Source organism: Tasmannia lanceolata, unplaced genomic scaffold (assembly GCF_043159265.1).
Source record: "Tasmannia lanceolata isolate RefF3 unplaced genomic scaffold, GAP_Taslan_0.1 ptg000020l, whole genome shotgun sequence".
NCBI lineage: Eukaryota > Viridiplantae > Streptophyta > Magnoliopsida > Canellales > Winteraceae > Tasmannia > Tasmannia lanceolata.
Genome location: NW_027518697.1, coordinates 10,303,688 through 10,320,347, shown reverse-complemented (window position 1 = coordinate 10,320,347; position 16,660 = coordinate 10,303,688). Strand labels below are relative to the sequence as shown.

Below are 16,660 nucleotides of genomic sequence, written 5' to 3'. Positions count from 1 at the left end.
AAAGTTACTTGAAGCAAATAAAAAGTTAGTTGAAGCCAAAAAAAGAAGTCGAAGATAAAAAAAATTTAGTCGAAGCCAAAACGTGTTAGTCAAAGCGAAAAAAGAAGTTTGTCGAAGCCCAAAACGTGATAGTCGAAGCCAACAAAAAAGTTCCAAATGTTACTGGAATTCAAAAGTTTTAGTCGCAGCAAAAAACATGTTAGTCAAAGCAAAAAAACCAGTTATTCGAAGCCTAAAAAAATTTAATCGAAGCGAAAAACACAACGGCGAATGTTACAGGAAACACAATTTTCACTTCGACCAAGTGATTTTTGGCTGCGACCAAGTAAATTTTGGCTTCGAATATCCTGCTTTCGCTTCGAGTACCTGTTTTTGCATTGAAAAAAACAGGGGAAGATCTCGAAACCCTTTTTGAGAAAGATTTGACTAGGCAGAAGGCTGATGGGTCCAATTTTGTGCATTTCAAGCAAAAAAAACCTTTCAATACCCTAAAAAAATGAGAGAGAGAGAGAGAAAGAAGGAGATGATGTTAGATGGAGTTTTGAAAAAAGAAATAGAAATATAGAGAGAGAGGGAGAATGAGATTTCAGGCTTACCATGTTACGTATTGCCGGAGAAAAGAGTAGGTTTCGCCGGAGAAATGACGTTGTTTCGCCGGAGAAGAAGGCTTCTATCGCCGGAAAATAAGGCTGTTTCACACAAATGCGTCGGAGTAAAACCTGCAAGTAAAAGAGTAAAAGGTAAAACCAAGAAGAGAGATAAAAGTAAGTCGAGGGGTATTTTCGTCCTAAAAAGTCTTTTTTAAATCAAGTAGCATTTCTTAGTGTTTTTTTCAAAACTCAACATTTTCTCGTCATTTTTTCAACTGTCCAGCATGCAACAGTAATTGATCCAACTCCTAACTATAGACCCGGCAAAAAGTGACCCGGACCAGCTAGTCCACCAAGCCCGCTCTGGGTCTCTAAATTGGTGACCCGTTGAAATTTGATCTGGCCCATACAGGTCTCATCAAAATTGGGCCGGGCTGAGCAAACCTGCGGGTTCCCGTAAAAACACCAAATTTTGTATGGTGTGAGTCCTTATAGTCCCTTATTTTTTCAAAAAGTATTGTACGGACAACATCATAGGATGATCTAAACCGTCCGTGTGATGGAACACAAGCTAAATAGGGTGTAACCAAAAAATCATTTCCATAGGATGATCCTAACCCTATGATCTCAAGAGGTTTCCATAAATAATAATATGCAATTCCTCCGTAGATAAGAAGGCTAGGATTATCTTATGGAAATGGAATTTTAGGAAATTTTTTTTGAGTAAACCCTTTGAAAACAGAAACTTGTTGCTTCAAGGCGTGATATCACTTTCCTTAAGACAAGATTCGCCCCCACTAGTAATGTGCAAAGGGGATCCGCGAATTGCCTCCAAGATACAATGAAGCCTAGTAGGGAAGCTCTACTAATGTTTGATGACACATAGCACTAGCGGAATCAAACCCGAAATGCCCTTCCGAAATTTCAAGCCTTAGAGAAATTTCTAGATAATGTTTCTGCAGAAAAACAGTATCTAGAACAGTAAACAAAAGAAAAACAGTATGTAGAAATACTTGGGGATTTTGTAGGAGTGTAGAAGAGAGTGTAAAGTCTGTCAGAATTTTCAATTCGTTTTTCTATATGAAATGACCGAATTCTGCACATTTTGTAGACCACCTGATGTCTTTTCAGTGTGAAAAACACCTCTACAGGGCACCTTTCCAGAATGTTTGAAATCTGACCGTTAGATCGCACCCATTGATATTGAACGGTCCTGATCGATCCTAGATGTGACTGTTGGTTTGAGTAAAACCTCTCTCCAACCCAGTTATCGTTAGATCAACCATCTATGGTGTGGATCGCACCCCCTTGGCACTTGACCGTTGGGGGAAGGGACACAACCCATTTGATCACACCCTTTGACCGTTGGAATTATGGGCCTGTTGGGCCAACCGTTAGGCCCGAACCGAAGCCCAACCCAACCGGTCGGCTTGATGGGCCTACGAACTATTTGACCCACCCATCCAACCGGTCCACCTTCATCTTGATCAAACGGTGCAGATCAAATCTGGAAAAATTAAAGACTCCAAAGTGCGCATAAAAAAGCGCCACTATGCGCCCTATAGCCCATTGCCCACGCCGCGCGCGCGCGTGTGCGAACGGTGCGTTGCACCGTCCCGCGGGTCCAACCATGGGTTCAACCCAATGTGCAATCAAACAAGTAATAGAAAAGTGTAGTGCTTTATAAGCCCTTCTCTTTCTTTTCTCTCATCCGGTACGGGACTATCTTTTCAACTACACTTCTACATCCTTTTGTAAAAGCAAATCTTTCCAAGAAAATATTTTATTTTTCCCAAACGCTTTTCATAAAACATTTTCCAAAACACTATTACATGATTTTGAAAATCCAAAATCACTAACATTTACGTTATGGCCCATCACATGGATGGTTTGGATCATCCTATAAGTGTGGGAATAAAAACAGTAAAAAGTGTGGGAGTAAAAACAGCAAAAAAAAAATACTGGGTTACTTGTGGGTCCATCCAACCCATATGGGTAGTGAGTAGTGACCCATAAGATTCCGGGTCATTTATGACCCGGCCCGTACCACCCAGACCCCGTACGGGTTGGGTGAACCCTGGCCTGGTCCTCCCGTTTGCCAGGTCCACCTGCCTTGAACATTCACTTGTTGGGCTCACGTTACTGGAGACAGAAGAGAGAGACTGACGCTATGTTCACTTGTTTTCTCGAGAAAGGAAAAGAAAGGGTTTCCCGGGAATCTGACGCGACATTAGGACAAGAAATCCAAGGAATCTATGCAGGAAAAGGTTTCCCGCTCTTATTCACCTACGCAGGAACTGTGCAGGAAAAGGTTTCCCGAGAAACTGCTTGCCCACCTTTTTTCACTAGTTTTCCTGGGAAAGCAAATCCCACCAAAGGAATCTCACACTTGTGAGAAAAAAATATTTCCACATTATTCTTCCCAAATTTCATGTCCGATGTGACATTTTCCACGTGAGAGAGTGACGGTATTTCCGTAAATACGGGCGGGGGTGTGTAATTTAGTAAATACCGGTTTTGGGATAAATAGGGGCGGATGGAGTTTTGGGGGCGAATTTATGAGCGCCCGCCCTTTCCAAACCCTAATTACTCTATCTCCGAATCCTCTCCCCTCCCTCGTTCATTCTCTCCACCTCTCCTCAGACTTTCGAAACCCTAGGGTTTGTTGTGTCTCCACGTCCTGAGATTCTTCATCTATTCTTCTCTCTTCTGAAACTGGTAATCTCTCTCTGCGATTTTCTTTCCATTATATGAGTCCATTCCCTCTAAATCGAGTCAAAAAATCTTCCACGTTTACTTGTTTTTGCTCTTTTTTATTTTCAGATCCGCCCCATTTACGTCTAAAACCGTAAATTTCTATGTTTCTATGCCCTATGCTATGCATCATGATAGGTTTATGGTTTTTTTTTCCCTTAAATGATGTTTATAGATCTGAGATCGGGATTTTTTTTGCTGCTGTTTACATATCTTTAACAGGGTTTTTTTTTAATGATTTTTACTGGTATCCTCCTCCCTTACCTTCATATTGCTAATTCATTTACCGACGGAAAGATCTTCAAAATGCTAGTTGTAGAAATGCGTGTGGGCTTTTGCTAGTTCATTTAGCTGAGATTTATGTGCCATTTTCTTCTACTTATAAACTACGAACAATTGATTTACATTTTTCTGTTGATATTCTCTGGATTTTTAATTTTTTTTGATTATATGGTTTTTTTCTTCTTCCATTATATCTGTGTTTCTTTTTGGGTAAACCTAAACTAGAAAAATCAGTAAATTATTGAAGTTCTTCATCTTGCTAATTCTTCCTTTCTAAGGGAAATGATATTCGCACACCCCTTTTCAGAATTACCATCCCCTTTTCTTTATCTTTTCAAAAAAAAAATAAAAAATGGAAAAACAAAAAGAGGTGGAATGTTGCCATTTTTAGGAAAATTCAAACAGAAAAGGGGTGAAAATAATTGAAAAGTGGGTGAACATATCATTTCCTTTTCTATCATTATCTTTGAGTAGATGCTTTATTAATGAATTGGCTACCTCATTCTCCTACTAAAATATACTGCTGATTAATTAGTTAGATTAAGGCCGTGTTTGTTTTGGATTTTGAGAACCAATTGCGAGTCTAAAAAAGAGAAGATCTTTCACTAAAACTTATTAGATGGTTGGAACTTGGAAGTACATTGAAAACTATACCATGCTTCAAAATGCAGAGTGTTTGTCAAAATTTTCGAGTTTGAGCAGTGCATGTGCAAATAAGCATATCCAGTGTATTTGGTCTTCGTTTGACAACTCAGGGTTAATGGACACTCTGATCTATTAGGTTCTTTAATGCCTGGCTTTGAATCCTTATCAAGTATATGGGAATCAAGGAAGGAAAACTTATTGATATCCGATTTCAAGATCTTTTAAAATTAGGGTATGATATTCATAAGAAGGCTTCAAAATTTCTGCTTTAGAATGTCTTTAGATCCAAGATTAGATTCAACCCAACAACAAACAACACCAAATCCAAATGCGCTACTCAAATGATAAGATGTTAAAGATTAGCAATTGTTGACAAGTAAAAATTAATGGCAGTTTTTGATGCATCGAATGCGAAGTAGTTAACAAAGTGCAATTGTTGACAGTAGCTGTATGATTTTTTTATTTTAAATATTAATCTCAATTTTTAATCCTGTACAGGTGATCAAATATGAGGAGACGAAGACGGAATCTGACCCGGCGACCGTCACAGTCCCAGCCCCATGATTCACAAACCCAGCTCCAGGATTCACAGCCCCAGCCTGATGATTCCCAGCCCCAGCCCCAGCCTGATGATTCCCAGGCCCAGTCCCAGCCCCATGATTCACAACCCCAGCCCCAGGATTCACAGCCCCAGCCTGATGATTCCCAGACCCAGCCCCTGCCCCTGCCCCAGCCTGATGATACCCAGGCGCAAGGGCAGGATTCCCAAGCCCAGCTGGATGATTCCCAGGCCGTCCTCGGCCCGGATTCCCAGCGCCAGCCTGATGATTCCCAGGACCAGGGGCAGGATTCCCAGCCCCAGTCCTCTCATGTATCTCAGTCACAGGATGTTGGGTCCTCATCGAGGAGGACTCGGGGCCCCACTTACTGTAAAGATACGTGGGGACGCACAGGTCGTAACAGGAAGAGAGTTGAATTCAATAAGTTGGGACAGCCTGTTGGAAAAATAGGCCGTAAATTCACGTCTTTCCTTGGCAGTCTAGCGAGAATTGGTGACAAGTTGCCCATTGACGAGGTCGACTGGAGGAAAGTGCCCAACGAAAGCAAAGAAGATATGTGGGATATTATTCAGGTATGATTAAAATGAATTGGATATGGAAATTTCTTGGTGCATTCGTTATAAACTTATAATTCCATAATATTATTAACTTTTTACTTGTAATTTCAGGAACATTACCACGTTCATGAAATGAATAAGGTTTGGGCACTAAGTAATCTCGGTAAAAAATGGAGGGATTGGAAGTGTCATTTGAAGCGTACGTACTTTGACCCTAATCTCCCATGCACAGAGGATAGAGTAATCGAATCGCAGTGGAGCAATCTATGCAACCATTGGCGTTCCCCGCTTGGTCAAGTAAGATGCAATATTATTTTGGTTTTTCTGTGATTTCATTCAAAAAGAAATTAACATTATTTTATTGACTGCAAATTGCAGAAGCGTAGTGAAACCAATAAGGCTAACAGGTCCAAGCAATTGACTACGCATACTGCGGGAACTAAGAGCTTCGCGCGTATACGCCATGAGGAGGGCCAGGATCTTAGCCGCGTCGAGATGTTTAGGCGTACCCATACTAAGAAAGATGGGCGGCCTGTTGATTCAGCCTCAGAGGCTCTGATGGTATGTTAGTATATATAATGTTTAAATTTTATATGCCGTTTTTGTTTATTTGGGTAGTTTTGTTATATGCTTTCTTGACTTTGGTTTCATTTCTTTTTCAGGAAAAATTTTTAGAGTACGAGACACAGCATCCTCAGTCCTCCGCTAACGACATTGCTGCTAAAGACGATGTCTTCGCCCAGGTCATGGGACCAGAGAGACGTGGCCGAGTACGGATGATGGGGTTTGGTACAAACCCGACTCAAATGTTTGGTCCATCACCCAATAGCATGGATTATCAGAGACAGATCGAACAAGAGAGAAATGAAAAAGAAAAGCTTATGGAGGAGATGACCCAGTTTAGGGAGGACATGACCCAGCAGTGGCAGGGTTTCTTGTCAAATTTCATGCGCAGCCAGGTAATATTTTAATTCTATGCAAAACGAGTAAGTTATAAATCTATAATATCATATTTTTAAATATAATGTTTCTATCTTATTATATAGACTACCACTGAGGCGACTTCTTCACGAGTAGATGCTCTGCCCACCTCTGGAAGTCACCCAGCTCGCTCCCGTCCTGAGGTATAAATGGTTTCTATATTTCCATCTAAATGCTTCACAATACTTGACTATTATCATTCACTCTGTAATTTACAAGTTTTCATTTCCTTAATGTTGCTAAGGTTATTTTGATGAGCTTGACAAGACCGGGGGTTGAAGTGGCCAAGGGATTTCTTGTGAGCGAAGATCCGACGACGTTAGTTGATGGCACACCAATGGGAGATGGATTCTCTCTGGTCAGTATCAGGGTTATAGTGGTGGGTGATGAACATCTGATAAGACCATCAGTATGGCGCAAAACTATCAAAGACGCCGCAGGAGGACATGTCGCTTGGCCATCTTTCTTTGTAAGTACATGATATGGTTGTATATTGATACATTTACTTATTAGTGCATGGATTTCCAGTGTTGTTTACTCATTTGTTTCCTTGTTTTTTGTTTTCTTTTCGTTGCAGGTTAAAAAAGCACCGAGCGCTTGAGTCGCATTTTTCTTTTCATTTCTGTAGTTGATATATGGACATTGATGTTCATGGTCTCATGTCTTTTCTATAGTTGATGTACGGACTTTGTTTCCTCTTTGCATCCTTTCTTTTTTGTCTCATGTCGTAAACTTTCTATCTCATGAGTCATACACTAGATTCTTGTTACAAGCGTTTTTGTACAAAGTAAGTGACAATCTTTCCTCTTTGTTTTGCTTCAATATTTGGTACATCTGTATCAAAAGGTGTTAATATCTTATTATGTGTTTGACATTAAGTTTGAGAAGATAAGAGCTGATGGGGTTTTAATTGAGGATGGAAAGTGTAATTTTTTTGGTGTGTTGCTTGGTTTGAAGGAGGATAAGCTCACTGAATCTGATATAATTTCTATTTTAGGATTGGTCTTCTATACTGTTTTATGCTGTATTTTTCTTTTTTTTAGTATTGCTGGATTTTATATTATATAACTTGGTTCTGTGTAGGAAAGTAAAATGTTCTTGGGTTTTAATTTTGTGATTTTCTTTTTGTTGGTTTTTACTTTTAGCATTATGTTGGATGATTGTTGGTTTGATTAGGTTCTGCCGGATCAGATTGAGGAGGTAATAGGCTTCAATTAGACAGACTATATGAGATGATTCTCAACAGACTACATGTGGGCTATGGGTATGGTAAGGCTGACGTGGGTTAGGGTTGTGGGTTTTACTAAACAAAAGTGACGTTTCTAATGTAACTTTAGTTCTTGACCAAAGTTCAATATCCCATGATGTATCAACTTGAAACAAGTGGAAGCAAGATCCCTGATGCCGGAGCATCCCCTTTTCAAAGTCTACATCAGCCCAGGTTGCTTTATTAATCTAGGATTTGCTTTGTTGCATAAGTGTTAACAAGTAGGTGTAGTTTAGCTATTTTGGGGTTTTACATGTCTTTCAAGTCAATTAGTATAAGTGAGGCAGTTTAGCTAAGTAGTGCTTAATTACCATTTCATTTAGATTAGGGCTTTAGTTTCATCTGCATTTACTTTTCATTTGTAAGGGGAGATATCATATAAATAGCTTTCCCTCCATTGTTTCATTTCATACTTTGATTTTGTAAACATTGAGAAACTTTGGAATAAATCAGAAATTTTCGTTTTGGAAGGAAGCTTTCCCTTTTGGAGGAATTTCTTGTGTAATTTGACCAATAACAAGGAGGCAAGCTTGATCTAGAAGCTGCCTCTCTTGATCTTCCCTCCTTCAATTCCATTCCTTGATTTGCAAGGGATCTTGTCTGAACCGTGTCTTGGCATCTCCTTGCCAAGAACTGTCAAGAAGTTTTGGATCGATTCCACCAAAGAAGCAAAAGCTTCAAGATATCTGCTGTAAATGGCTGTTGAAAATGGGATGTTTGTGTCCAATTACAAGAGAAAATGAAAATGGGAAGAAGACCTCGATTAAAATATTGGAAAATTTTCGCTTATTGGGTCGAGGCCTCCTCCCTTCAGCTGCTTCATTTTCGTGAAGCAGTCTAATGTGTTTTTTTTTTTCCTTTTCTTAATGTGACAGAGTAGGAATATGTTTTGTTTTCAAAAGATAATTGCTACAACATACTAGCAGAGTACACATCTGGTTATAGAAACTCCAGTACCGCTGATAAGGACTAGTTATAAAGAAAGATTTTGGAGATGAAAATGTTCACAATTCCATTCAATTGAAGCAGAGTACATGGGAGATTGAAACCAACGTAGCTCTGAGATGTTAAGGTTGATATGATCAAAATGCTATTGATTTTACCTATGAGGAATGGTACATGTAGACACACTGGTTGGATCCACCCACACGATGTCAACATGATCTAGATTGCTCATTTTGGAGAGGCCCACCAAAGAGATACCAATTGCAGGCATGATCCTAACTGTAGTAGTACATGCTTTTCATGACTGGTGTTATGTTTGTTGGCATTTGGGATCCGCTAGCGTCTCCAATAGTCATTGTTGAAGTTATAGTAGTTGATAAAAATAGGAGCTCAAACAGGTGGAATGAACAGTATAGCAAAGTTGATAAAATAGAAGCTCAACTGTTCAAGTGAGCCAGAGTTGATCACACCCAATTCATTGCTCTAAAGAAAATTAAATCCTTGCTATATGTCACTTGACATCACATCCGTTGCCATGGAATTTGGGTCACTTGTAGGTCCAACTTGAGCTATAGTGCATGTTGTTCCTTTGATCTCCAAACAACTGCCTTGCAAACACATGGGATATCTCAAGTTATTGGATTGTGTCTTTCTGTTTCTATATTGTTGAAAGATAATTGATAGAGTCAATAGCTTGTGCTTACAATCATGGTTTTAAATTTCGGCTGAAATATTAAATTTTGGATTCCGGTTGGGACCGAAACCGAAATTTCTCGAAAGCCGAAATTTCAGATTTGCCAAATTTCTGCCGAAATTTCGGAAATAATAAAATAATTCTTTTCTTACCGGATTTTGGTCAAAATTTCAGGATTTCGGCCGAAACCGAAACTGAAATTTATATCCATGGTTACATTAACATATATAGATCTAAACTCACACGGTAACGTTTATAATGTTCTTCCTAAACACTTTTTTCCTAGCATCTCTCTACTCATGAGAAAATCTGCTTTTCTTTCACTCCCGTGTATATAGAACACGGGAAAGCACATTGTTTTGTCATTTTAGGTACGCTGAGATTGAACCTCCGACCTCGACGTCGAAGACCAAAACATTGAATATATAGGTTGGACGAATTCCTTCACTGTGTCCATTTGCAAGCCAATGGTTGGACGAGCAAGGCAGCCCACTAGGCAAGCAAGAATGTAATACACCGAGTTTCGGTGTATAATTTATACACCGAACGAATTCCTTCACTAGTCAGAATGCTCATATGATATATATGTCCAATCGAGACCATTGGATCAAGATGGCATCAACGGCAATGGGCTGGACTAGAACTCGCTATCAGATTAACAAACCCAACCATGGAACACGTGGGACCCTGAAACTGACTGTTAGGAAAGAGCCTAAAAGCCAGAGCATCCTAGCAGTTTCCTTCATTCAAGCAACATGGCTCTTAGCCCAATACACATCCTCTCCAAGAAACTTTCCAATAAATGGAAGTTAAAGATCCATCTTAAGTATGAACATGGGTTTGAAGTTTTAAACTCATCTCTAGATTTCTGCCATGATTTTATACTAAACAAATCTCGTGCACATGATATGTATATTAAATTTCATAAAAAAGTATTATAGATTTACAAAGAAAATTTCAAGCCCACAAGTTTCAACTCTTTAAAGTCAGCTGAGACCCTTTAAACCGTGTTGGCTCCTATCACAAGCCAACCAATATTAAAGGAAAGATGTATGGAAACTTCTTTGGATTACACTCCAAGACTCCAAAAACACTATCTGACCACCCTTTTCTTTGACCCGGGAAAACCTTTAAATAAGACCCCAACTCACAAATCACCCACATATTCAAAAAAGAAGAGAAAAAAACGACTAGTTTCATAGGCTCAACTTAGTCATGCTTTGTGGGAATTTCTCTCATGTAGATGATGAAGATCCATTGTCCACTGCAACTCCAAGGAGATCAAGGAGGAGGGATATCAAGAACCCATATTCCTCGAGAGGGCTCGACAAGTTCTCGACAGTGTTGGCAGAGCTCAAGTCGAGGAGGGAGAAGATCATCTCTCGGTTGGGATCACGAGAAATCTCTCTTGTTCGATTCGTTCACTCGAATTTAGACGAGTGGGTTCCGATCATTGTGAAGATAAGGGGCCCGAAAGAGGCGAATACTGAGATTGTCCCCCATAAGAATCGGCCATCGGAAAAGAATTCGCAAGCCATTGATCAACCTCTGATCAGGTTTTCGCCGGCGAAGGAAATCATTCCGCACATATCAGATGGAAGGGTGAAGAAGAAGTTCTCATGGGGGGTGAAGGATGAGTGTGTGGATTTGTTAAGGCAAAGAGGTTATTATTCTGCTATGGTTATGATTTTGATTTTGTTTTTTGTGGTGATATTTGGGCGAATGTTCGCTATAGTTTGCACCTCTTTATGGTGGTACTTTGTGCCTAATGTGAAAAGTGGGAATTTGAATGGGAGGAGATCAATGAAGAGGGAATTTGGGAGAAGATTGAGTGAAAAGAAGGAATTTGGGAGAAGATTGGGTGAAAAGAATTTGGGTTTTGAGCTCAGATCTGCTCAGAATAAGAAGATTGGGGTAATGGAAAACTCATCTCCTAGAAATCAGGTTAGAAAAAAATGTTGGTTATGAATATAGTGGTGTTCTTGTTGGTCAATTTTTTTGCAAGTTCATCAATGTGAATTTTTGTACGTTGGATTAGGTTTATTTCAATATGCAGAAGTGGTTAAAATTGTAAGTATAATGTTTTTGTTGGATTGGAATCCAATCTTAGCTTCTATAGCTGGGTTTAATGATGGGCTTGAGTTTAAAAAGAGTTTGATTGGGTCTTCAACTTCCAATGGCTCATTTCTTCTTGTAATGGTTTCGCATTTAGAGAAAAAATGACCCAGATATTCCAGAGCATACACTAAACCATTGGTGTATAGTGGAATGATCAGCTGTCTAGGCATGATCTTATGGTCGTGGGCGGCAATGCAAATCCACATCGATCGGTCTTATCCATAGTTTTAAAACTCCCCGGCTTCATCGTTGACCGCCCGTCATTTTCATGACTAGGGGCATTTTAGTCATTTTCATGACTCAGGGTATTGGGCTGTGCAAGTCATTTTCCACGATTCAAGGGCATTTTGGCCATTTTACTCACTATAAGGGGGTATTTCTATCATTTTCCAGGGCTCAGGGTTATTCTAATCATTTTTACCGGATATACGGTGTTTGGACCATTTTTATGTAATGCGGGGCATCTTAGTCATTTTCCATGACTACAGGTATTTTGGTCATTTTCCATGACTCAAAGGTATTCTGTTCATTTTTACATGATATGAGGTAATTAGATCATTTTTACATTATGAGGCTATTTTATCTGTTTTCCAAGACTCAGTGGTATTGTGGTCGTTTTTACCTGATATATGGGTATTTCAATTATTTCCCATGCCCCGTGGGTATTTAAGTCTTTTTATATGGGGGTATTTTGATTATTTTTATCTCATAACGTTATTTTAGTCATTTTCCACGACTTGGGGGTATTTTGGTCATTTCCACCCGATATAGGTGTATTTCGGTCATTTTCCATGAAGAAGGGGTATTTTGGTAATTTTCACATGATACCGCATATTTTGATCATTTTTATGCCATGGGGTATTTTAGTCATTTTTCAGGATTTAGGGGTATTCTGGTCTTTTTACCTGATAGGGGTATCTCAATTATTTTCCATGACCAATATTCTAGTCATTTTCACCATAAATGGGGGTATTTTTATCATTTTATGTCATAAGGGTATTTAGTCATTTTGATCTTTTTCAAGTATTTCAATAGTGAACTTTAATACATTGTAAGATGCACCAATTGATTTTGTGGCTATGTTTGAGCTTGATCAGACACAATTTCGGGCCTCAGTATATGGATCCAAATTAGATATTACGTATCCAACTATTGTGTTAAGTCTTGCCCAATTAAGCTTGGATACTTTAGCTCCATTGGACCATCTGGGTCGACCGACATCCCTGCTAAATATGTAAAAATGGCATCTTAAAAGATAACGCCATGCTAAGTATATCATCATGTTTCAATGCACGCCAATAACTTTGCTTAGTATATCATCATGTTTCAATGCACGCCAATATCTTTGCTTAGTATATCATGTTTCAATGCACGCCAATATCTTTGTTTAGTATATCATCATGTTTCAATGCATGACAATATCTTTGCCAGGTACTATTTGGTTTTCATATTTTATTTGTGGCAATGCTTTCGCTCGCATGCATGCGTTTGCCATTAATGTATCGTCAATTTCAAGGTATTTCTTCCTATAAAACAAGGTCCCTCACCCTACCTCTAGCTAAGCCTATTCAACTTTCTTCTGATTGTCGCCATGACAAGGCTCCAAACCAAGCTTTCCTCAAACGCTAGGGCCGATGACCCTCTTTCGAATCATATTGTTCACCCGACAACCCCTCTGCCAAAGAATCCCCAGTCTGGGAAAGGATCCCCAGTTTGGGAAAGGATCGGGAGGAGAATCAAACCTATGTGTCGAGAGATCTTTGAAGTTAAGAATCTATGGCAAGGCCTTTCCATAAGAGGTTTTTGTAATGATCCAATTCGAGTGGTAGTCCTTACAAATGTACAATATGGAATGGGTGATATAGGAGAAGAAAACATGGAGATGTTGCAAGCGAGACTGATTTCAGGTGGTCTCCACGCCTGGTTTCTTAGTTGGCAGCTCGATCAAGTTGGAGGTAAACCAAAATTTCTCCTATGATGTTTGTGTGCACGCACATGTATGCGTCTGTTTCTATGCCTCTATGCCTGTGTGCGCATATATGTGTGCCTGCGTACATAAGTTCATCAACGAATTTTATCTGTAAGTATAATTTGTAAAATATACTCTACCTAGCCTAGCCTTTGTAAAGCATGATTTAACTAAAAAATTAGATTTCCGAAAAATACTCTTAATAAGTATTTATTTCTCTTACCATGCAATAGACATTTAACTTGTTTTCTTCAACATGCCCTTTGAATAACTCTAAAAGTATGATGGCTTTAGTCCATAGACTTTGTTTTTGTATTCCTATTTATTTTTTAATCATTTTCTTTTAAAAGTAATATAATATATATATATATATATATATATATATATATATATATATATATATGAGAAAACGGTTCCTACACATATGTGTAGAGAGTTCTCTACACACTAGCTTAAAATACAGTGGGGGCCCACATTGTTTGGGTGATCCAAGCCATCCATTTTAAAGGCCCTCACATAGATAGGGTGTCTACAAAAAATCAGATCCATAGGATTATCCCAACCCTACGATTTGTGGAGGTAAAATGGATGTCTTTAAACCTTCACAAATTAGTCTATTTTTTGCCTCCACAGTTCGAATGGTTAGGATGATCCTATGGATCTGATTTTTTGTGGACACCCTATCTATGTGAGGGCCTTAAAAATGAATGGTTTGGATCACCCAAATAATGTGGCCCCCATTGTATTTTAAGCTAGTGTGTAGATAACTTATCTAAACATATGTGTAGGAACCGTTTTCTCTCTCTCTCTCTCAATATATATATATATATATATATATATATATATATATATATATATATATATATATATATCTTATTATATCTTATTATATAAAGATGACAGTTATGTAACTGCCCAAGGTTGAGGTGCACAGCCTTTCTTCCTTCCATGTTCGCACTAAACCTCAAACTCAAATGGTTTTAAGAAATCAATTTATGGATCCAAATTAGATATTATGTAACCAACTATTGTGTCCAAGTCTTGTCCAAATAAGTTTGGATACTTTAGATCCATCGGGGTGTCTGGATCAACAGACATCCCTGCTAAATATGTAAAAATGGCATCTTAAAAGATAACAGCATATTGAATATATAATCATGTTTCAATGCATGCCAATATCGTTGCCGAATATAATTTGGTTGTCATATTTATTTGTGCCAATGCTTTCTCTCGCATGCGTGCATGTGCCATTAATGTATCATCAATTTCGAGGTAATTTTTCCTATAAAACAAGGCCCCTCACGCTACCTCTACCTAAGCCAGTTCTACTTTCTTCTGGTTGCTGCCATGACAAGGCTCCAAACCAAGCCATTCTTGGTATTGTGGATTATTTCCATCAAAGCTATTCAAGTTAAGAAGCTATGGCAAGGCCTTTTGATACGAGGTTTTTGTAATGATACAACTCGAGTGGTAGTCTTTACCAACAGACAATATGAAATGCGTGATATTGGAAAAGAAAACATGGAGATGTTGCAAGCGAGCCTGATTTCAGGTGGTCTCCACGCCTCGTTGTCTTAGTTGGCAGCTCGATCAAGTTGGAGGTAACCAAAATTTCATCTGTGATCTGTGTGTGTGTGTGCACATGTGTTCGTCCGATTCTATGCCTGTGTGTGCATATATGTGTTCTTGCATACATAAGTTCATCAACGGATTTTATCTATAAGTATAATTTGTAAAAGATACTTAGCCTTTGTAAAGCATGATTTAACCAAAACATTAGATTTTCAAAACATACTGCTAATAAGTATTTATTTCTCTTAGCATGCAATAGACATTTAACTTGTTTTCTTCAATGTGTCCTTTGAGTAACTCTAAAGGGATGATGTTTTTAGTCCATACTTTAGATCCATTAGACCGTCTACCGACATCCCTGCTCAATATCTAAAAATGGCATCTTAAAAGATAACGCCATACTGAGTATAGGGTGATGATAAATTCAGACCCCCGGTAGGATGATTCACACCCCTGTAATGTGAGTTGACTTCAAAAAGCATTAAAGTATGATGCTTTTTTATGCTTTTTTGACGTCAAGTCACGATTACAGGGGTGCGAATCATCCTATACGGGGTGCAAAATTATCATCCCCCTGAGTATATCATCATGTTTCGATGCATGCCAATATCTTTGCTGGATACTATTTGGTTGTCATATTTATTTGTGCGAATGCTTTCGCTCGCATGCGTGTATGTGCCATTAATGTATCGCCAATTTCGAGGAATTTTTTCCTATTGAAGAAGGTCCGTTATGAACGCCTTTGCTTTTACCCTTCCTCCCTTTGCCCTCTGCTTCCAAGGAATTCTACAGTTATGCAATGGGATTGTTTTCAAAGACTAGAAAGGGTTTTTTATTCCCCCAAAAAATGCGATTTGGTTTTGGTGTTTCTGTCATTTATGTAGGTGTCATGCTCTGATTAAAGAATTGGGTTAGAAAGGGAACTGCTTTGTTGCAGTGAAGAAAGCTTTCATCCCTGAATCCAAAGAGATGAAAGACTAGTGGATTCTCTGTGCTGAGACGGCATTCCGATGAGTGCCTCCTGCCACTGGTTAGTTTTCCTCCTTTTGTTGTTTCAGTATCTGGTTTTCGAAAGTTTATCAATTTTTTTCTTATCCAATATTTCCCAGGACATGAGTTGACAATCCTTGACGCAGGAGTTGGTTGCCAATGATTTGGGAATATATGGTGCCTTTATGGGACAATGTCTTTTCCATTTAAATTTGCTCTCTTGTTTTTTTATAAAGATATTATCCATGTGAGGATGTCTACAATACCGTTCAATTTATATGACCATTACTTGCAGGAATTTCCATTTATTTTGAAATGACAAAGAAAAGGAATCTTGTATTTATGTTCTTCCAAAATCTCTAAAAATTATGCCGCCTTTCCATCGAATGAGGGAATAAAATCCATATTTTTCTAGATGAAATATCCTAAAAAAATGGTCGTGTAACTTCAAATGAGAGAAATCTCCTTTAATCTGCTTCATCTTCTCTTTATGTAACAATGGACGGGCGAGTCTTTGATAATATTTTATATTCTCCTCTGTCTTTGCAGATTCACTGATAGGACGTATATTGTAAGCCCAATGGTTCAATGATCACCCGTGTTTTGATTGATCCCAAACTCAAATTGATTGGAACTTATATTCAAATGAATTGCTTGTCAGTATTGTTAATCAAGTTCAGGTCAATATGAAATTACTTCTCAAACAACTCAAGTGGAAAGCCTCATGACAAGCACA

General features: G+C 38.6%; 1 protein-coding gene across 1 annotated transcript; it reads left to right on the top strand.

Annotated features, from left to right (window-relative positions):
- The first annotated feature begins 3,103 nt into the window (after positions 1–3,103).
- On the top strand, positions 3,104–7,283 carry LOC143855090 (uncharacterized). The gene is made up of 8 exons (XM_077365276.1): positions 3,104–3,308; positions 4,770–5,403; positions 5,500–5,685; positions 5,767–5,949; positions 6,051–6,347; positions 6,435–6,512; positions 6,614–6,838; positions 6,947–7,283. Exons 2-8 carry the CDS (start codon positions 4,780–4,782, stop codon positions 6,968–6,970), a joined length of 1,617 nt encoding a protein of 538 aa, XP_077221391.1. The 5' UTR covers positions 3,104–3,308; positions 4,770–4,779; the 3' UTR covers positions 6,971–7,283.
- Positions 7,284–16,660: the final 9,377 nt, after the last annotated feature.